Below are 21,224 nucleotides of genomic sequence, written 5' to 3'. Positions count from 1 at the left end.
CAGGAAACCGGTTTGCCGACCTCAAGTAAGCTAGTGCACAGAGCCTATACTGGCATGACTGTGGGTACATGTAACCAGTCAGTCAAGGCCTGTGTCCAGCTGTTTGGAGACTGAATTATGTCAGTGCTCAGCTGTTGTAATATATAGACAATGGTTCTGGTATGTTGAATGACTTGATGCTATACTCCTATGTCAATAGCCAATCAAACTTGTGGGATATTGATCTGGCCAGTTGTGTAACAGAGGTGGTTGTGACTCAGTTTCACCTGCTTTGGTGTCAACCAAATTAACAACAGGTGCACTAGAGGGAAAACAATGAGACGACCCCCAAAATAGGAATGGTTTTACAGGTGAAGGCAACTAATAATTTTTCCATCTTTAACCTTTCTTGACTGATTTTTCACTAGTTTTGCATTTGACTAGGGTCAGTGTCATTACTGGTAGCATAAGCCAGTACCTGGAGCCTTCCAACTCCTCCAGAATGGCACACCACTGTCAGAAATGGACTTCATGAGGGTGGCCTAAGGGCCCGATGGCCTCTCTAGAGGGACCTGTACTCACTGGCCAGCACTGTGGGCATTTGCCATAGAGTACAAAATTGGCAGGTCTGCCACTGGCGCCCATGTGCTTTTTACAGATGAGAGCAGGTTCACCCTGAGCACATGTGACAGACATGAAGGGGTCTGGAGATGTCGTGGAGAACGTTATGCTGCCTGCAAGATCATTCACCATCACCGGTTTGGTGCTGGGTCAGTGATGGTCTGGGGAGGGATATCCTTGGAGGGATGTACAAACCTCTACGGGCAAGACAACGGCACCCTCACTGCTCTTGGGTATCGGGATGAAATCTTCAGACCTATTGTCTGACCCTGTACTGGTGCAGTGGGCCCTGGGTTCCTCCTAGTGCACAACAATGGCCGGCCACATGTGGTGATGGTGGATCCAGCATGATGTATTTTCACTGTGAAAGTGTTCCTTTAATTTTTTTGAGCAGTGTATATATAAAAGGTACAACAAGCTATATAATGTTATACTATTACTTGGGGCAAAAGTATATATTGAAATAAATCATAATGGGTGTGGGCAGACTAGACATTAATTGTGACTTAAAGGTTGAGGGCTCAAGTATAGCTTTGCTGAATCTTATCTTGCATATGGAGTAAGGATTGGAAAGTACTAGTCTATCATCATCGTGTTCACCTTTGCAGGAAAAGGCCAGAAGAAGGGACCCTTCCTGTAAGGAAATCATTGCGTCTACAGAAGAAAAAAACAGAATCTATGGTGAAGCTGAATCTGAAAAGTAAGGGATAATGGACGACACACCGTTCGACTATACAAAGTTAATAAATGTTCTAGATGGCAAAACGGCCTGATGCGAAGCGGAGTTAATACACAAAAGTGTATTAACTTTGTATAGTCCAACGGCTTGAAGTCCATCATCCTGCTCATTCCACTGTTAGCACTTGCGTTGTGTTCATGTCCTGTTACAATGTAAACGTTTTAATCTTGTTTGTAGAACTACTTCTTTCTGCCACATATCAACTAATTTTTCAACTTGCAGGACAAACTGCCGTTGTCAAGCAGGCATATCTCAGGATTCTGATGAACCTTAGCTTTGAAACATCGCTATGTTACTTAACCTACATGTCATCCAACTAGCTATAATCCACCTCCGTCATATGCTACAATGTTGCTATGTTCTGAACGTCTGCATTTTACAGCTTGGATGCAATGTGACAGTTCATTTAAACTTAACGAGTTCTGCGAACTAGAAAATGTAATTTCGAGGAAATTGGGTCATTCCACGTCAAGTCAACCAGGGCCCACGCACTTAGGTATCAAAAAATTCTGAAAAAATTACCAGGTGTACCTATGTTACCTAGGAGACGCACTGTAAAATTACTCTTATGTAAGATCAATACTTTCCAACAAGATGCAGCCAGTTTTACCGGGGGGGGGGAATTTTATTGGAGTTTTTGGCTGGGCTCTGTTTAAGCCTTCAGAAGACATATTTGTACTCAACATAGGCTCTTGATTTATTTTCCTTACTGAGATGAGTAGAAACACTCTCACAGAAAATAAATCCCTTCAGGGTCTGAACAGCAGACCTCACAAGTCTGAAAAATCATTTTGGTTCTCATTTTGGTTGTGCCTTATATCCTTGTAGAATGGAGAGACACAGAGAGAGTTGGCCTAGTTAAGCAGAAAGCAGTTGATACAGGTGCAATCAGTTTAACTGGCCCTTTGATGGGTCCTAGTAGTGAGCAGCTGGAAGTTGATACAGGTGCAAATCAAGTTAATTAGTCCATTGTGAATGGAGATGCACAGAGAGAGTTGGCCTAATTGAGCAGAAAGCAGTTGATACAGGTGCAATCAGTTTAACTAGCTTTTTGATGGGACCTAGTTGAGCAGCTGGAAGTTGATACAGGTGCAAATCAAGTTAATTAGCCCATTATGATGTCATAGTCCCCATACAAAGTCTATGGGGAAAAATAAGCTTGTTTTTTATTAATATCTCAAAAAGTATAAAGTTTACAAAAATGAAATACATTCCTCAAGTCTCCTTTTCAAGACCTACGTTACAAAGTTTGAACGAAGTTTCGACGTTAAACGGTTGAAGCTGAATTAGACGCAGAAATTTGGTGGGAAGAATAAGAAGAAGAAGACTTCGGATAACAGAACAGTGCATTTTCATGCACTGTAATTAATATACAAGTGTGATACGACCAGCAAATTGGATCTGCTTCATAGGTGTGCAAATAACATACGACTAATGCACATTCTAAATTACGCAGGACAATGGGGAAATTCAACCAAGCACAAATATGTTCATTTTTCTGTAGGTGGTGGTGAATAGTTTAAAGGTACCTGTACCAATGTGCCCAGTGAACTTGCAGGAGGACAGCCAACTCCCTGAGAGTCTTCTCCATCTGTGGACTGAGGTGTGTGATCTTTGTACACTATTGAGTAGATTTCAATATTTCAGTCGATTTAATTTCTGATTCAACCCTGTCTTCCTAGGAACCTATACAGTACGAGTGGAAGAAAGTGGACCTGCAGGTGTAGGTTGACAAACACAAAGGACAAGTCTACTGGGACTCAATATTTACATAACTATGCTGGTAAAATCCAGTAACACTGCTGCACTGTGTGTGTGTGGTGTCTGTGCCTGTGTTAGGTACAAGGAGGGCCTGCAGAACACTCATAAACATGAGAAGCAAGTGGTGAAGGTGGTAAAGAAGTGGATCTACTCGGCAGCCTTCCACCCGTGTGCCAGCAGTCTCCTCATGGCCGCCGGGGACAAGTGCGGCCAAGTAGGCCTCTGCAACCTGGTGAGGGGGACCTAGTCAGCCACACACAAGTATTGTATCCAGCTTCTACAGGCTACCCTCAGATACACACACACTGTATGCTCACACATGCTGTATATTCATTTACAGACCAAAGCCGCACCTAAAAAAACACCTTCATTGAAAAGACTCATGTTTATAGCTAATTGAGACGTAGCCAGGCTCAATTTTATTTAGAATTTGTGTCTCGTGTCAATGCATTTGGATTTGATTATGGAGCATGTTCTAATTGATACAGGGGGAAAATACCTCAATGGACCAACTCAAGACTGAATTTCCTGAAATTCAAATCCTGTGGGCGGTGTAAATTCAGGCAGGCTTCCAGGCTAAGCTGACAAAGCATTTTAGTACATCTCATGCAGTTGGCACAGATACACACAAGCTTCTGTACCATCTTTGTGTATACACCTAATTCAAGTCGGTCCGAGTCGTCTTTCTAGTCTTGACGTTACATTATCAGACGTGTTTGATATTATTGCAAGTCATTTTGTCTTGGCTCAAGCAAATAGTGACATGAACGATATAAAAACCAATCGTGAGCTCTCTCCAGCACCTAACAGGAAGGAGCAAAAAAGACTACAGCTGTTGCCTATATGATTATTTGTTTGATTATTTTGTTTCTTATAAATGATTAGTAGGCTATACCACATGACCAAATGACTCTATAGCCCAATGACCTGCCAGAAAACACTTCACCTTCACCTGCTCATGCATATGAAGGTTAGGGATGTCACACATGAAAAAATGCTGCAGAAACTCGACTGACTGATATGAATAGGCTATATCGTTTACATAAGCCTTGTTGAGTTCCTGTTGATATCTTCAGCACGATGGGAAATAATTTAAAGGAGTCTAGTTGCCGTCTTGTAAATAGTGACCCTGCAAGATTCCTAGTCGTTGTAAATTCATAGTCTGTGACTATAAAATATGTGACTTGTCTTTAGATGTGAAAGGGTGTGCGACTGTAGTCTTTCAAATCTTTTCATAATCTAAAATTGGTAACTTGATCTGACTTTGCTCTTTAAGGGGGCTAGTTGGGGTGACAATGGTGTTCTACAGTTTGAACCTCACACTAGCTCAGTCACCCACATGGCTTTCTCCATGCAACGACCTTCAACCTTGATCACCACCAGTTACGATGGCACAGCACGGGCAGGACACATGGAACGAGCTGTGTTTGATGAGGTTTGAGCTGAAATGAAACTGCATTAGTGAATCAGAGTATACATCCACATGAACAGTGACATCCCATTCTAAATCCATCAGCATTTGGAATTTACATTTACATGTATTCATTTAGCAGATACATTTCTTCAAAGTGACTTACAACAGTGAATAACATCTAGTCTGTGGACATTTAAATTTACTGTAAGCTACAGAGCTACACTACAGCAATAGAATAAAAACTTTAAGCTATTAACATTAAAGCTAAGTTAACTTTTAAACTACAGGGCTACAGTGTTAGAATAACATTTAACTACAGTGCAGAAGAGAATATAGCTAGGAGTTCTGTATCTGTCAATACTGATACTAGAGGATAGGAGTTACATCTTCGACTCATTTGACAAGGCTTTCTACAAGATTTTGGAGGGACTGTGGGAATTTTTGCCAGCCTATTCATCCAGAAAAGCATTGGTCAGGCCAGGCCAGGCCCTGATGTTGGATGAGAAGGCCTGACTCACAATGTCTGTTCTAGCTCATCCAAAAGAAAAGAGATTGTGAGCTAGAAGGACAACAAATTTGACTTGACTTGACACCTTCTTGTCCAACATCAGTGCCTGACCTCACCTACTCTTCTGAATGAATAGACAAAAATTCTCATTCACTCTTAAAATCTTGTGGAAATCTTTCCCAGATGAATGGAAGCTATTATAGCCTATACCAACTCCTGGTTAATATCAATGGATTTAGAGTGGGATGTCATTGAAGGTCCTGCTGGTGTAATGGCAGGCGTCCAAATGCTTTTTTTCTATGTAGTATTTGTAAGATGAAAAGGAAATGCATTTTATAAAAGGGTAAAAATGTAAATGTATTCAATGTATACTTAATATTGGAATATTTGACATCTAAGATTGTTGTTTAGATGAACCACCTTTTAAATCACTTATTTCCTCTTTGATTTTAGGTATACCGCTCTGATAAGAGGCTAAAAGGCTTTGATTTCCTGTCGCATGACTGTTCCACTCTGCTCATAGGAGATGTACATGGAGACATTGCCATCGTTGACACACGGACTCCAGGGTATGAGTCTCTGGAATTTACTCAAATATGTCCTGTCCTCTGCCTCATTGAATAACTTGAAGTTCTATCTGATTGAAACACAAATACAGTACCCTCCAGAATTATTGGCACCTATGCATAAAAATGATGTGTTGGTGATTTATTGTAATCTCACAATGAAAACAATTAGGAAAAGTCCAACCTTGAAGGGAAGCAAATTTATTTTGAGGAAAATCTCATAAATAAATAAATAAATAAATAAATAAATAAATATTTTAACAAAAACACGTCGCTCACAATTATGATCCGAATATCATTAAAATATTTTTTTATGACTAGTGACCGCGGTCGTCCAATTTCGGGCATTCTGCGCAACACTGATGTGTAGCCACTTGTCCCAAGAGGTATTGCACCAGCTTTCATGTGTTCCTACTATGTGTTCTCACAGGACATCTCATGAATCTATCCATACTCTTGGACGAGGGATTCTATACAGTGCCCACATCCACCCCGTGCAGAAGCAGTACTTTGTGGTAGCTGTGGACAGGTATGGATGACTAAATGTGTTAGTATTTATTATTTGTGTGTGTTTCATTTTAAAAAGTGTGTGTGTGTGTGTAGTGTTTAATTTAAACCCTTCTTCTGAAGGAGCTTTCTTCATGGCCTTTTGTCTGCACTAAATCAGGCACTTCTTTCAAAAGCCCCTTAGTTTCTGTAGGACCTGTCTGTGTGAATTGAATAATGAGAACTCTTCAGAGGATTTTTAGTATTTTGAATAACCAATATGTATTCAATGTGCTATAAGTTAACTTGCTGTGTTTCATTGGAATTGCAACTAATGAATTGGAGTGGGGTGATTGCTACATTTATCAATTCCGCGTACATGCATCTCAAATTAGAATATTGTGGAAAAGTTTTTCCCCATAATTTAGTTCAAAAAGTGAATCTTTCATATATTCTAGATTCATTACATATAAAGTGAAATATTTATGAATGTTTTCTTTTAATCTCGATGATTATGGCTTACAGCTCATGAAAGTCAAAAATCGGTATCTCAAAATATTAGAATAAAGAGGTTAATACCGGTATACAAATTTTGACGACCTTACGACCTTTTTGAAAACAAATGTACTAATCTGAAATTGTTAATTTATTCACTCAATACTTGGTTGGACTCCTTTTACACAAATTACTGCATCAAAATGGTGTGGTATGAAGGTATTCAGCCTGAGACTACTGAGGTGTTCTGGAAGCTTTGATGGTGGCCTTAATTTGGATATTGTTGGGTCTGGTGTCTTGACCATTTTTTCCTCTAAAAACAAAACTCCATAAATTCTCTGAAGAGTTCAGGTCAGGCGAGTTGTCTGTGTATTTTTTTGAGATGCACCTGTACATATCCACACAGTGAAAGTTTATGTAGAGCTGTCTGCTAGATATCACTTGTGAAGTTGTGGTGGTTGGGTTCTAGTGTATTGGTGTCTGTGTGTTGACAGTGGAGTTGGCATATATGATGTGCGGAGCCTGAAGGAGTCCACCCAGCCTGTGTCAGTGCTGGATGGACACACCCGCCGTGTGTTCTCAGCCTATTTCTCCCCAGACACTGGAAACAGAGTGCTCACCACCAGCATTGACAAACTCAGGTGTGTGTGTGAGTGTGCTAGGATGGTGTGACTACTCTTTCCCTTAACTACACATGGTGTAAGAAGTGGGATGGCTTGCTGTGGGGCCATCATAGCCCAAAAGAGGAACGCTGCTGTGATGATCGTGACTGAAAATATTGTTCACCACATTCATGAACAACTTTAGACATGTTGTGAGGATATGGTGAATACCTGCCACACATTACATTCTGATTCATACTGCTTTGTCAAAAGAAGTTGAAATGCAACTTCATGCAGAAGTAGTGGTATAGCCCATATAGTTTCCATATAGTTACCCAGTGTTTGAAGTTAAATCCAACATGGCCATGAATAGCTTTTTCTTACATTCAGTGTTTTTATTTATTTGCGTTGCATTATTTGCCAGACCCTAAATAATCTGTTGCTTGTACCTAATAGGGCTATGCAATTAATCAAATCAAGACACTTAGCAATTATAAAAACAACTTTAATTTCTTTAAAAAAAGAAATATTATTATTTTGCAGCATTCTGTTTTGCAACAATGCTCTTGGTTTGTCCAACACACCCCTTTGCTTTAAGGCCTATTCACACCAAGAACAATAACAATAACTATAAACAAATATCGTTCTCGTTAATATGAATGACCACGTTCACACAAACTATAACGATAACGACATGAACAATAACGTTGGGGATCACTTTCAGAGTGATTTTGAGAACGATAAAAATTGTTATCGTTCTTGGTGTGAATAGGCCAAAAAGGGGTGTGTTGGACAAACCAAGAGCATTGTTGCAAAACAGAATGTTATCGTTATATAGTTATCATTACCGTTCTTGGTGTGAATGACCCTTTACAGTGTCAACTGCTGTATACTTTATATCCCAATTCAAACTCCAATTTAATTTGCTGTTTCTTTTTATAACATTAATGATATTTCCAGAATCATTGAGTAAAATCATGTTAAATAATTGTCTGGTCAATATTGACCAATATTATTGTGATTTTGATTTTTGCCTTAATCAAGCAGCCCTAGCACCTAACCTATTTTCTTCTGTTGTCTCCCAGGGTGTTTGATGCATCACATCTGGCCTCAACTCCTTTGATGACCTCCATTGAGTAAGTGCCTTAATAGGCTGGCTGGGACACTGAAGTCTCTGCAAAGCCTACAGTCAATATATTTACAGGCCCTTTTGTTTTTCCATTTTGTCAAACAAAACAATCTAAACTGTGTGTGTAGGTATCTTTAACTATATTATAACAATCTAACCTGTGTGCATTAGTGTTGATTACAGGCAAAATATGGCGTACATTGTAACAATCTGACCTGTGTGCATTAGTGTTGATTACAGGCAAAATATGGCGTACATTGTAACAATCTGACCTGTGAGCATTAGTGTTGATTACAGGCAAAATATGATGTACATTGTAACAATCTGACCTGTGTGTGTAGTGTTGATTAGAGGCAAAATATGACGTACATTGTAACAATCTAACCTGTGTACCGTTAGTGTTGATTACCAGCGGAATATGGCGTCCCGCGGGCCCCAGCGGCAGGCGTTGTGGGACCCAAAGCAGGAGGACTGCTTTATGGTGAGCACTACGAAGCAGGTGAACAAGATCAAGGTGTTTCATGAGGGCGGCCATCTGGTCCACGTGTTCGACAGCCCAGATTACCTGACAGCGGTGTGCTCAGTCATGGCCTTTCACCCCAGTAGGGGAGCACTGCTGCAAGGGGATTCCCAAGGCTGGCTGCATGTTCTCATCTAGCCCCCCGCCCCCCAACTAACTTGTTAGATTGTACACCGCCCTTATACTCTGTTGTTGCCTTAGTTAAGTTACAGACCATTCCCTTTATGATCAATTTTATAAAATAAGTTCATCTGCAAATTAATAATTTGTTCTAATATTTTTGTAAGTTGTAAGTGTTTGTGTTTTTATTGCTGAAAAAATAAACCTATGAAGTTTTTTTCCGTTGACACTATGTCGATCTGTGCTTTAAAAACATAGCTGTAACTGGACTGTGGGTTGTACAGACATGACATTCACACAGAGTATGGGGTCTTGTAATGGTTTATTTACTGTATCAAGTTTTCAGAAAGGACTAAACCAGGATCCACATACTGAATATTGAGACCACGTCTGCTCCATGATGACTCGGGATGTGTAGATTGCCACCTGGTCATTAGCATTCTCTGAGTGAGATTTTTTTCGTCCATTCGGCATGACCATAGCCAAATGGGTGCTTTCTCCAAATAGCTGCTGACAGGACTGGCTTAACGCAATGCATGCTGGGCTTCACACAGTGCCAGAATGCATTGTATGAAGTTCAGGATGCAATTGGTGTAAGTAGCTACTTAATGATGAATGCTGTATTAATTGTAATGCACAAATAGTTTCACTTACATGCGCACAATACTTACTTGAATGTGGTTAGCGCTCAAGGTTAGCACTTGTGTCCTAGGGGCCCCAATTTATATGCTGGACAAAGTGCAGAGTCGGCCTATATGAGCAAAGTTCTTGTGCATGAATTAACGACTGCGATGTACACACTCTTTTTAAAAGGTATTATCTCTCCATTCAAGGCCAAGGAAGTGCCTTTTAAAATAGGTAGCCTCGGTCCAGGAGAAGCAGAAGTCCAGATGATGGTTTAAGGCAGGGATAATTTGAACAGGGAACCAGGCTCTGAGGGAACTTCTTTTACTGGAATTTCAGTCGGTGTATATCATGGCAACCTAAAAGCATGAGAGAAGAATTTTTGTAATTTTAAAAGAAAGAATGAAATCAATAAATGAAGCATTCTGTTGTATTCCGAGAAGAAAATCAAGAGAGAGGACAACATTTACATTATACATTCCCGGAGGTAGACCTGCTTTTCTAGGATGGTGGGGAAAATCAGTCCAGATATTAAGCATTTAATAATGAATATTGAATATTATACAATAATAAATAGGGTAAGTATCATTTGGGTTTTATCCATATAGACTATACTTTTTATCCGATACCGGTGCAAAATTGATAGGCCTAGGGTGGATTGCCATAATGAGGGACATTTTTTGCTTTTCAGACTTCTGTGGTAGGCTATATTATGCTACAATGTGAGACACATTAACACATTCAATTCACATTCAATTCTGATCACAGAACCCTACAGCTTTGGCTTACCCGTAGTTTCACTGACATTCATTGGGGAAGAGCCACACCCACTGGACTATAAAATGGGTACCGACCCACTTTGAGCTATAAGAAGAGCAACATGTAATAGCCTAGAAATTAATAATAATTTTTATTAGATTAGATTTTTTTTTTTATCTCCTTGCGTGCTTAACTACAGAACATTAGTGCTAAGGTTGTCTACGCTGTTTAACACCACACCTGTAGATGGCGCTATGCCAATAGTGATATACCGCTCACGTGAGACAGGCCCGTCTGCCTAACACGTGTTAGATGGTTGCTTCTACTCACTATATCATTCTTTATCAGGTGGGTTAATATGTTAACATCTCATGAAATATTACAAATTGTATACTGGGTAACTGATAGCACTATAGTATGTTTAGACTGTTTTTCTTAAGTAAGACTTTTTACGTTTATATTTGGTGCGTTTGTGAATGCTGTTATCAGCATGTATCATGCTGTTACCATGAGTGAAAAAGCTATGAAAGGTAGTTGCTCTGGTAGTAAAAGCTATTGAACCCAGTGAGCATATGAGAATAATTTCGAAATCACAACAGTAATATGCAAGTGCATAATGACGTTTTATATGTGATGTTTGGGCCATTTGTGATATGTAATGTTTATCGTAGAGTTCGTTTCCAAACTAATTGGTTCTCAAATGGCGACTCAGGCTATAGGCCCTAGCACGATCTCCTGAAATGCCATACCAGCAGTGCAGCATAGCCTAGTAGCTCCGCCTTAACAATCTTTGCTAGTAGTAGTTCTAGCAGTACTAGAAGTGGTTTCTTACCAATGAGTTAAGCATTGTTATTTGAATGTTGTACTTACTATTCAGTCATCGAAAGTTTGACATTAGGGCCATTTCTTTTTCACACAAACATACGGGCATATGTGGGCGTTTTGGGGCGGTAACCAGGTATGCCTGTTGGAGGTGCAAAGATTTTTTGTTAAATTACGTTTTCATAAATTTTTTCACCCTTGATTTTGTATGATTTGTACACCCTCAGAAATGCCTTATCTTGGAGGCCATGTTTGGGCATTAATATCTTGAAAAGTATTATTCCTAGTCTGCCCAACCTTTGTAAGATACAATACAGACATATATATGTTCTCAGTATGATTGGACCAGTAAAAGTTTGTACTGCATGACCATTCGTTTTATATAAGGCCCTAGATATGGAACAAAATGCAAAACTGGTGATATCGAGGGTCTTGCAAGCTGATACATTTCTAAGATAAAACGCAGTCTTGGAAATACTAGATATGTGCTTCTGAAAGTTAAGATCAGCATCTAAGATCACGCCTACATTTCTGACATTCTCACATGGTTTTATAGACAGTATGTGAAAGTAGCTCAGTGTATGGGCATATATAGTGTACAAAGTGTCAATAGATAAATAAGTAGTCAAACATTTTTTTGCCTCAAAGACAAGAATGAAAACACATAGATACCCAATGCAAGTGTATTTATGTATGAATGAAACATGGTACATTGGAACTTTCTAAACAAAATGCCTGTAAACTGAGCTATTCCCACATTGATTTTCGTGTTCCTACTAGCTACCCCACATGCTATTTTAGTCCTATGAACAAAATAATTGAATCACACTTTGTTTTATCCTTAAAGCAACACCAAAGAACTTTCCCTCTGTCGCACGCACACTATTTGTTTATCCAGCACCGGCTTTGCAAATAACGATGTCCACAGACAAGGTAGAATATGTTGCATGATTTATGAAAGTACGATGTATTGCGACATCAGATGCAAGTCAAATTTGTAGTTTCTTATGTCTCATTCCATCGAACTACATATCCGCTACCCGATCTGGCAAACTTACATAGTGCGGTTATAGCCGATAGAGGGCTGTGAAGCGAATGCAGAAGTGCCGTTCACCCTGTTACAAGTTGATGAACCACTGAAACGATTTTGGAAACATTATTTTAAGGTACAAAAAAGTTAACTCTTTGGTGTTGCTTTAATATCTTCATGTGTTACAGATACCTCAAACATTGGCTCAACATTAATAAAGTATTGTTTTTGCAGACAACATAATAAAGGGTGCCATGTGGATACAAAAATGAGATCAAACACTGTGAACTACTTATGACTCCATACAGTAGGTGTAGGCTATGACATTCTAAACATACACCTAGCAAATACGAGCTAACGAGGTGCTTTTTAACCCAAGCAGACTCTGAAAAGCAGGTTCATGCCTTTATATCTAGTCGAATAGACTATTGTAACACACTGTTTGCTGGACTGACAAAACAGACCCTAAACAAACTCCAGCTTATACAAAATGCCGCAGCCAGAGTACTATCCAGAACACAAAGATGTCATCACATCACTCCAGTATCAACATCACTCCATTAGCTCCCAGTAAAGCAAAGAATTGATTTTAAAATACTTCTAATTATTTTTAAATCATTGATGGGTGTAGCTCACATCTACATTTCTGACATGCTCATTGCATATACACCAGTCAGATCCCTAAGAAAAGAAAGGTTTTGAACAACTTACTTGGTTTTTCTGTTCGCTGCCATCTTGCCAGTCAAGAAGTGAGATGTCCAAAACCTCTTTTTAGCAAACTCTGTGTACACAAACAATGTTCTCAATGCTTGAGTTCATGTGTAGAGACACTGGTGATACTTCAATCAAAGTTTCATGTTGTGTCGATCCTTCTCAGTGTTTTAAAAATAGCGATATGCATCAAAACAGTAGTGCCCCTATGACTCCCATTCAAAAGGCCAATTGACCCAAAACGACAATACGGTCAAGCTTCCAACGTAATTATTTTTTTAAACGAAAGTTTGACTTGGGTACATTCACAAAAAGACCCTCGGTTGCATTTTGGTGAGAGTTGCGCTTTAATGCCCAGACATTGCTTCCCAGATAATGTGATTTTCAAGCTATAAAACTGAAGTAATTTCAAGGGCTAGTAACGTGTACGGCTGCTTCCCTTTTATTTAATTCTTAATCATTCCTCAGGCAACCCCGTCTGCGTCTGGTACCGGTATCAAACGCAAGAAGAAGAGAATGTCTGAGTCACTGCCACCACAAAAAAAAGCCAGGATTGGAGAGTTCCAAACTATGGTGAAACGGTTCCGAGAGCAGAATGATGATGATGATGATGATGATCACCGCTGGTACTTCCGTATGTCTGTTGCGAAGTTTGATGAATTGGTTTGTCACATCACTCCATTTATCACCCACGAGAGCATCCAGAGCATACCTGTTGGTATCGATGAGAGACTTGCACTGACTTTGCACTTCCTGGCACAAGGAAGCTTTCTGGATACTCTATCATCTAGGTACAAACTGGAACAGCGCACAATATCCATGCTGATTCCAGAGGTATGCCAGGCCATATGGAAAAGTATTCAGCCGGGCTTGGCATTGGGCCTACCCAAGAAAGGCCGTGGAAATCCCCAACGGTGGAGGGTTTTGAAGAGTGATTATTACAGTGCCACTGACATTAAGAAAGCATGTTTTGCTTTGAACACTTTCCTTAAGCACTGACGCCAGTCCGCTCAACTTTACTTAGTGACAAGGTCAGATGGACGTGTGCGAGATTATATTGCCAGTCTCGTATCACAATATTGCCAATGTTTTACAAATGACAATAGTCTATAAATTGTACAAATGGGTTCTAATAAACTTCCTGCCGAAAGTGTTGTCTGTGTTGTGAAATCATGTTGGGGAGGACATAAATCTGCATGTGAATAAACTGCATTTTATGAATTAAATAAAATTCTGTTAGCGTAAATTAGAAAGGTTGTTTTGTCCAGGACAGACAAAATGTCTTGTAGGGGTTTCAATTTGGTCCCAGAAGAGGTGAGAATGAGAGCATCTGGAGTGAGAAGCAGTCTTTTAATTATGTTAGGGACAACACACCAGGCTAGCAGTGATGTCGGGACGGGTACCCCAGTTAATCTTTTTGGTTGGGGGTTTTGAGATTTGATCTGACACTGATAAGGGTCAGAAAGGCTTTGATTTTCTGCTCCACTGCTCATAGGAGGTATGCAGGGGTATCCAGGGTATGAGGGTCTCTGGAGTAATATGTCCTCTGCCCCACATTAGCAATGTAACCCATTAATGTCCATAGTGGAATTTTGAGTACTGGTTGAGAAAAACACAATTTGCAGATATTGACATATAGTGAGTCAAGTGGTTTATTGTTTTTTCAAGTCCAGATGATGGTTTAACGTAGGGATAATTTGAACAGGGAACCAGGCTCTGAGGGAACTTATTTTACTGGAATTTTAGTCGGTGTGTATCATGGCAACCAGAGAAAGGTTGAGAGAAGAATTGATGTGATTTTAACACGTAAATGAAGCTGTATTGCGAGAAAAAAAATAAAGGGAAAAGACCTGCTTTTTTAGAATGATGGGGGAAAATCACTCCAGCTAAGCATTTAATGATAATATTATTATACAGTCATAAATAGGATTTGGTATCATTTGAGTTTAATCCTATACGGTGCAAAATTGATAGGCCTACTTTTAAAACGGTGCTGGTGCCTGAACCAGTTTTAAACTAAATGCCAATGATCGAAAACATTACATGTTTTTTTTATGACGAAGTTGGAGTCAATATTCACTGTATCAATATGACTGATTTATTATTATTATTATTATTATTATTATTATTATTATAAAACAGAAACAGACATCCCTATTTTTCATTATTCTAATCTCCTGTCTAGTTGTGCGCTTACTACGCTGTTTAACACCACACCTGTAGATGGCGCTATGCCAATAGTAATATACGGCTCTAAGTGACGGCGAAGCCTCCAGTCCTGACCTGGTCCTCCCATAGACATAATATACATAGACGCCGCATTGGCTGCTGGAAACAAGAAATGCGGCCGCCATCTTGGACCGGTCATACTCCTCATTGCGTTGCAGCAGAAAACACAAGATGACAGCACTGTGCAGCATGTTCCTGCTCAAATCGGCGGACCATACTCGGGGGATTTACTTTTCACAAGTAAGATTTAACATTACCGTACTATTGGTTGTATTTTGTATTTTCGAACAATGTGGCCTGTATCATAGCTACATGTATGACCTTTGCAGCAAAAAAAACCGCGTGAAAATCTGTTCGGTATTCAGTGAGATATGATTAATTAAGTGTGCTGACAGCTCATTGCACCGGCCAAACAGATTACACTGAGTGGAGTGGATGACCGGTCCAAGATGGCGGCTCCAAATCTCGTCAGCGCTAGTAGGGAGCAGCGGTCGATGCGGCGTCTATGTATATTATGTCTATGGGTCCTCCCCTCCTGACGAGCCAAACAGAAGCCTAACACCACGTGAGAGAGGCCTATTGCATCCACATGTCGCAACTTGTATATATCTTCTCATTTATATCATTCTTTATCAGGTAGGTTAATGTTAACATCTCATGAAATATGGCAAATGATTTACTGGGTAACTGATAGCACTTTAAGGAGTAACCTATGTTTAGACTGTTTTGCTGAAGTAAGACATTTGTATGTTTAATATTTGGTGCATTTGTGAATGCTAATGTTAATTTACCACGAGTGAAAGCTAGTTGCTCTCTGGTAGTAATCCCAGTGAACCCAGTGATGATTAACTTTGAAATCACAACAGTAATATGCAAGTGCATAATGAAGTTTTGTTTGGGTTGCTAAATAGGCGTAATGTTTATCGTAGTGCTCGTGTGTGTGTTCAAACTAATTGTTAGTTCTCAATGACTCAGGCTAGGGAGGCTCCCATGATTTCACATGTGCTCTACTCACGATCTACTGAAATGCTATGCTGTGCAGCAGCCTGAGGAGTATGGAGTTACATTTGTTCCACTTTTATGAGCGAGCAGTAGCACAATTTGAGCGCAGAACAATATTTTGAGCGAGCACACAAATGATATTTTGAGGAAAAATTAAACTTGAGCACAAAAAAACTTGGTAGTTGAGCAAACAGGAATCTATGTTGTACCCACAAATGTCTGCCTGTTTGCTAATATCAATATGTATGTATGTGCAATATCAGCCCCCTTTCCTTCAGTTTCACTGTACATGCTCACATAAACTGTTCCTCCGCTCGCTCATTAGGCGCGCTCATAAAAGTGGAACAAATGTAACTCCATACACACACAATTTTGATTCTATGAAAATGACCGGAAAACACAACCTCTCCTTGTTAAATCCTGAAAATCATAAGGATACCAAATGCATACAAAACAAGTTTATTATTATGTCAGTCTTTTTGCCCTTTTTTTTTTCAAATCTAGCCTTGTAGAAAATCAATGAAAATCCCGTACAAATTTTTAATGGTTCAGTCATACTGAGAACACGTTTGTCTTCCACCCTACAAATGTTGGGCTGCTTATGAATAATACTTTATATAAGTGATAACGGCCACAGAGGTTTCCTGTTATACGGAATTAATGGACGAGGGCGAGAGGCAAAGAACTCCCCGATGCGCAGTGTCTGCCCAAGTCCATTAATTCCTATAACCACTGCATGAAAAGTGTGATTTTCGTCACTATGCGGCACTGTAGATTGTCGTGGAAGTTCAGGTTAACGGCTGTTCACGGTAATTTGCAGGCAACGCCGAAAACTGCCATGAATTGTCAGAAATTGACGTGGGCCTTGCTTGGCAGTTGTCCCCCCATGACCCCCCTCCTCCTAATTCTAGGGGAGGCTTTAACATGTAAATGAAAATGCTGTGAGCTATACAAATGCAAATCAGGGTTGCGGGGGGAGTTTTACCCCAGGTGACATTTTTCTAAAAGGTAAGAAAATCTCTGGTACAAATAGATCAGGCTCAGTATAGTAATCCAAAGCTCAAATTGTAAAACTGAAACTGCCTCTTTTTTTTAATATAATTCTTAATCATTCCTCAGGCAACCCCGCCTGGGCAGGGTGACAAGCAAAGGAAGAGAAGAATGTCTGAGTCACTGCCACCACCAAAAAAAGCCAGGATTGGAATGTTCCAAACTTTGGTACAAGAGCTCCGAGAGCTGGATGATGAGCATCACCGCGGGTACTTCCGTATGTCTGTTGCGAAGTTTGATGAATTGGTTTGTCGCATCACTCCATTTATCACCCACGAGAGCATCCAGAGCATACCTGTTGGTATCGATGAGAGACTTGCACTGACTTTGCACTTCCTGGCACATGGAAGCTTTCTGGATACTCTATCACTTGATTACAGACTGGAACAGCGCACAATATCCATGCTGATTCCAGAGGTATGCCAGGCCATATGGAAAAGTATTCAGCCGGGCTTGGCATTGGGCCTACCCAAGAAAGGCCGTGGAAATCTCCAACGGTGGAGTGTTTTGAAGAGTGATTATTACAACACCACTGACATTAAGAAGGCATGTTTTGCTTTGAACACTTTCCTTAAGCACTGACGCCGCAAAAGCTGTTACATTCCGCTCAACTTTACTTAGTGATGAGGTCAGATTTATGTATGCAAGATGGGCGTAATCTTTTCATTTAGTCGTCTTTTAGTTATATTGCCCGTCTCATATCACAAGGTTGCCAATGTTATACAAATGACAATAGCGTACAAATTGTACAAAATAGGTTCTAATAAACTTCTTGCCGAAAGTGTCGTCTGTGTTGTGAAATTCATCATGTTGGGGAGGACCTAAAACGCAATTTGAATAAGCGGCATTTTATCGAATTAATCCAATTCTGTTAGCATAAATTAGACAGGTTGTTTTTAGCAGGACAGACAAAAATACACCTCAATTAATTAAGCCTTGTAGGGGTTTCGATTTGGGTTCTCAGAATTGTCCCGGAACAGGTGAGAATGAGGGCATCTGGAGTGAGAAGCCTTTTTATTATGTTAAGGACAACACATCAGGCTAGCAGTGATGATGTTTGGGACGGGCACCCCAGTTAAAGGAAAATTCCGGTTTTTAGCACTTTAAGGCCCTTTTCTGGTTTGTTTTGGATGAACTAGAGTGGTGGACACCGACATTTTGATGATTGGTCCTGTCTCGACTTTTCTGACACGTTTTGAATCGCCTTTGACTTCTCAGGGTGGCTGGCAATGGGCATACTGTAGTAGGCTACTCAAACATGTCCTAAAACAAACATTAACGTTAGATTTCAAAACTGCAACTCACCGAGTGGTTAGTGGTGTTTTCGTTGATTATTAAAAGCAAATATATCGGCGCAATGTATGATTTCCAGCCGTCTTATTTGCTATTGTGGAACTATTCACAACCGCTCAATATTTGAACCTGAAGCATAGACGGTGGCGCAGCTATCAACGTGCAATGAGTCTTCCAACAGAATGAGTAAAATCAATGGGATTTTACAAAATGCCAAATAAAACACGACAGAAACTGTATTTCGCTACGCTACTTGTTTTTGAACATCAACGAACACCACGAAAAGAGAAAAGTTTATATCTCAGCTTAATTTATGGTTATGGTTATGGATTTAGCAGACGCCTTTGTCAAAAGCGACACATAAATACAAAACAACATAATAATATTTAAAATTGAACAGGGAACAGATTAAAATGTAGGTCAAATATAGTAAGGAGAATAGTTGTAGTACACAATAATATCAATTCAAGCAATAGCCTAATAAAAAGCAATGTAAAAAAGGGGAAAGGCAATAATCATAAAACAATAATGTCAATTCAATCAATAATATAAAAACAATGACATGCTAAGACTACATTAAGGAGAATATCAATAATAAACAATAATGTCAAATTAATTAACAGCCCAATTAAAATAAAACGACATTATATAAACCATAACACATAAGTGCTTAAACAACTAAGTATATGTTGAATAGGAATGTCTTTAGACCCCTCTTAAACGACCCAAAACTACCACAGGAACGGAGAGCACTGGGCAGTTCATTCCACCAACATGGAACCACTGAAGAAAAGAGTCTGGAATTAGACCCAGTTTTCATGACTGGTCGACACAACATACGCTCACCAGAAGACCGCAGTGGGCGGTTGGGGATGTAAGGCTTGATTATTGAATTAAAATAACTAGGAGCAGATCTAGTTAGTGTCCTATAGGCAAAAGTGAGAGATTTAAATTTAATTCTGGCTACTATAGGGAGCCAATGGATAGGAGAGGAGTTACATGTGTCCTCTTTGGCTGATTGAAGACCAGGCGTGCTCCAGCATTTTGAATCAGCTGTAATGATCTTGTTACACAAGCGGGTAAGCCAGCTAATAGTGAATTACAATAGTCCAGCTTAGAGATGACCATGGTCTGAACAAGAAGTTGTGTGGAATCTTGTGTCAGATAAGGTCTGATCTTCCTAATGTTGTAAAGCATAAACCAACATGATTTTGCAATAGAAGCTATATGCTCAGAGAATTTAGTCTTAAATTGTTGTATAATATATTTTCTCTACTTTGTTTGATACAAGAAATCAAATTTTGATATGTTCTTCTTATTTTAAGTCCATTTCCAGGTTAAATCTAGTATCATAGTCATATTTAGCTCATAAACTGTTAATATCTCTGAAAAAGTCGCATTGAAATATTACTCAGGCCCCTAGACCCATATTTTACCTCCAAGGTATGCTTTTCTTTTTTGATTGGACAGGTCACTATCACTATAGTGTCAAAAATCACATGTTGTGACCAAAAGGACCATTGTTGAGGCCTTAAATAAACACAAATTCAGAACTATGCCACAGTGAAAAATTACAGTATATTAGGCTTTTCACCATGTTAAGGATCAATAATATATTTTAGTCAAATAACACAAAAAAAAACAATTCATACTTAAACCAGAGACTTTCTAATGAGGAGAAACAGCACTCTATAAATCCTCCATAGAAATGCATGAGCTTAGTTTGTGACGGCAATATGGCTGTTGTCTACGCAAATCACACCCTTTCCGCTGCAAAATGTTGACATGTGAATACATTGAGCCAATCATGTGCTGTGTTGTGAACACATTGAGCCAATAATGTGGTGTGTTGTGAAGACATCGTGCCAATCATGTGTTGTGATCTCACCGCTGGAGCAAGATTGGTGTTGTGAAGCCTTGCGCACGCGCATTTCTGCCGAAATGGATGCCCGATGAGTGCCCAAAAAGTGTTGCAATATGGCCGCCGAGTAGAGGGACTTGCCTAAAAGGACTTTGCTTAAACATTATGTATTTATTCAAAGAATTTTGGTTTCTCTTCATCATTATTAGTACAGCCTCCCTCACACTTGCACAATGTGGTACAGCAAAGTCCAGAGGGGTATTTCACAAAGGCAGAATTAAGACATCCAAGATAAGTGATAAAGCGAGGTTTGACATAGCGTTGTCTGGTCATTCTAGCTAAACTCGTTTCACTAACGCCAATCCAAGATGAGTAGGAGCAACTATGTCAAGCCAGGTGAAAGTTAATCAGGATGTGTGCACGTTCTCGTTTCTGCTCCAAAATGCCCACGGTTGGAATAAAAAAGACGCGGAAAATAGCGTCATTCACACAAAGTGAACAACCGCTTTTGATATAGACTAACAATGAAGTAAAGTTGTCCTTTTTGGAATGGGGAATCATGGCTATTTCTGTAAAACAGCGGGAGTAGGCGTGGTAGACCAACTGAATGCAAATTTACGTATGCACCCACGTGTGAGTGTGCTTTCTTGTCTCGGCACGCAACGTCATTAAGAAAGCGCTTGCTTCTGCAAAGATGCACATATGATATACCTTAATATTATAATACCTCCAAGAACTGGCCCCTCCACTTCCAATCAACTACAGTAGGCTATTCATCAAACGTCTATCAATAAAATAAGCTAACAAAGAGTACCTAGGCCTATGTTAATAATTATAAGGCTATCACAATTAAAATAATAACTATATGGCAGTAGACAGACAATCTGTTTTGTTTTGCGAGCA

The 21,224-nt window shown here is 39.6% G+C and overlaps 1 protein-coding gene and 2 long non-coding RNA genes across 9 annotated transcripts in view; all 3 read left to right on the top strand.

Moving 5' to 3' along the window:
- LOC121699790 (WD repeat-containing protein 76-like) overlaps positions 1–9,167 on the top strand; it is a 16,690-nt gene extending 7,523 nt beyond the window's left edge. For 4 of the 7 annotated variants that reach the window (XM_042082212.1, XM_042082213.1, XM_042082215.1 and 1 more), the window contains 10 exons: positions 1,209–1,281; positions 2,844–2,942; positions 3,022–3,062; positions 3,179–3,332; positions 4,377–4,535; positions 5,476–5,591; positions 6,019–6,117; positions 7,064–7,210; positions 8,257–8,307; positions 8,700–9,167. In XM_042082212.1, coding sequence (XP_041938146.1) covers positions 1,209–1,281; positions 2,844–2,942; positions 3,022–3,062; positions 3,179–3,332; positions 4,377–4,535; positions 5,476–5,591; positions 6,019–6,117; positions 7,064–7,210; positions 8,257–8,307; positions 8,700–8,958 — 1,198 coding nt within the window. In that variant the 3' untranslated portion in view covers positions 8,959–9,167. Of the gene's footprint in view, positions 1–1,208; positions 1,301–2,843; positions 2,943–3,021; positions 3,063–3,178; positions 3,333–4,376; positions 4,536–5,475; positions 5,592–6,018; positions 6,118–7,063; positions 7,211–8,256; positions 8,308–8,699 lie in introns of all 7 variants that reach the window. The other 3 variants (XM_042082217.1, XM_042082214.1, XM_042082218.1) reach the window with 3 other exon arrangements.
- A 1,419-nt stretch (positions 9,168–10,586) lies between these two features.
- LOC121699793 lies at positions 10,587–14,036 on the top strand. Its single transcript, XR_006027032.1, has 2 exons — positions 10,587–10,671; positions 13,355–14,036. It is a non-coding gene; the product is annotated as an uncharacterized LOC121699793 (long non-coding RNA).
- Positions 14,037–15,644: 1,608 nt separating this feature from the next.
- Positions 15,645–17,948, top strand: LOC121699794. The gene is made up of 2 exons (XR_006027033.1): positions 15,645–15,751; positions 17,237–17,948. It is a non-coding gene; the product is annotated as an uncharacterized LOC121699794 (long non-coding RNA).
- The last annotated feature ends 3,276 nt before the right edge of the window (positions 17,949–21,224 follow it).

Source organism: Alosa sapidissima, chromosome 24 (assembly GCF_018492685.1).
Source record: "Alosa sapidissima isolate fAloSap1 chromosome 24, fAloSap1.pri, whole genome shotgun sequence".
Classification (NCBI taxonomy): domain Eukaryota; kingdom Metazoa; phylum Chordata; class Actinopteri; order Clupeiformes; family Clupeidae; genus Alosa; species Alosa sapidissima.
Note: the sequence above shows the minus strand (reverse complement) of the source record. Positions and strands in the feature narration are given on the sequence as shown.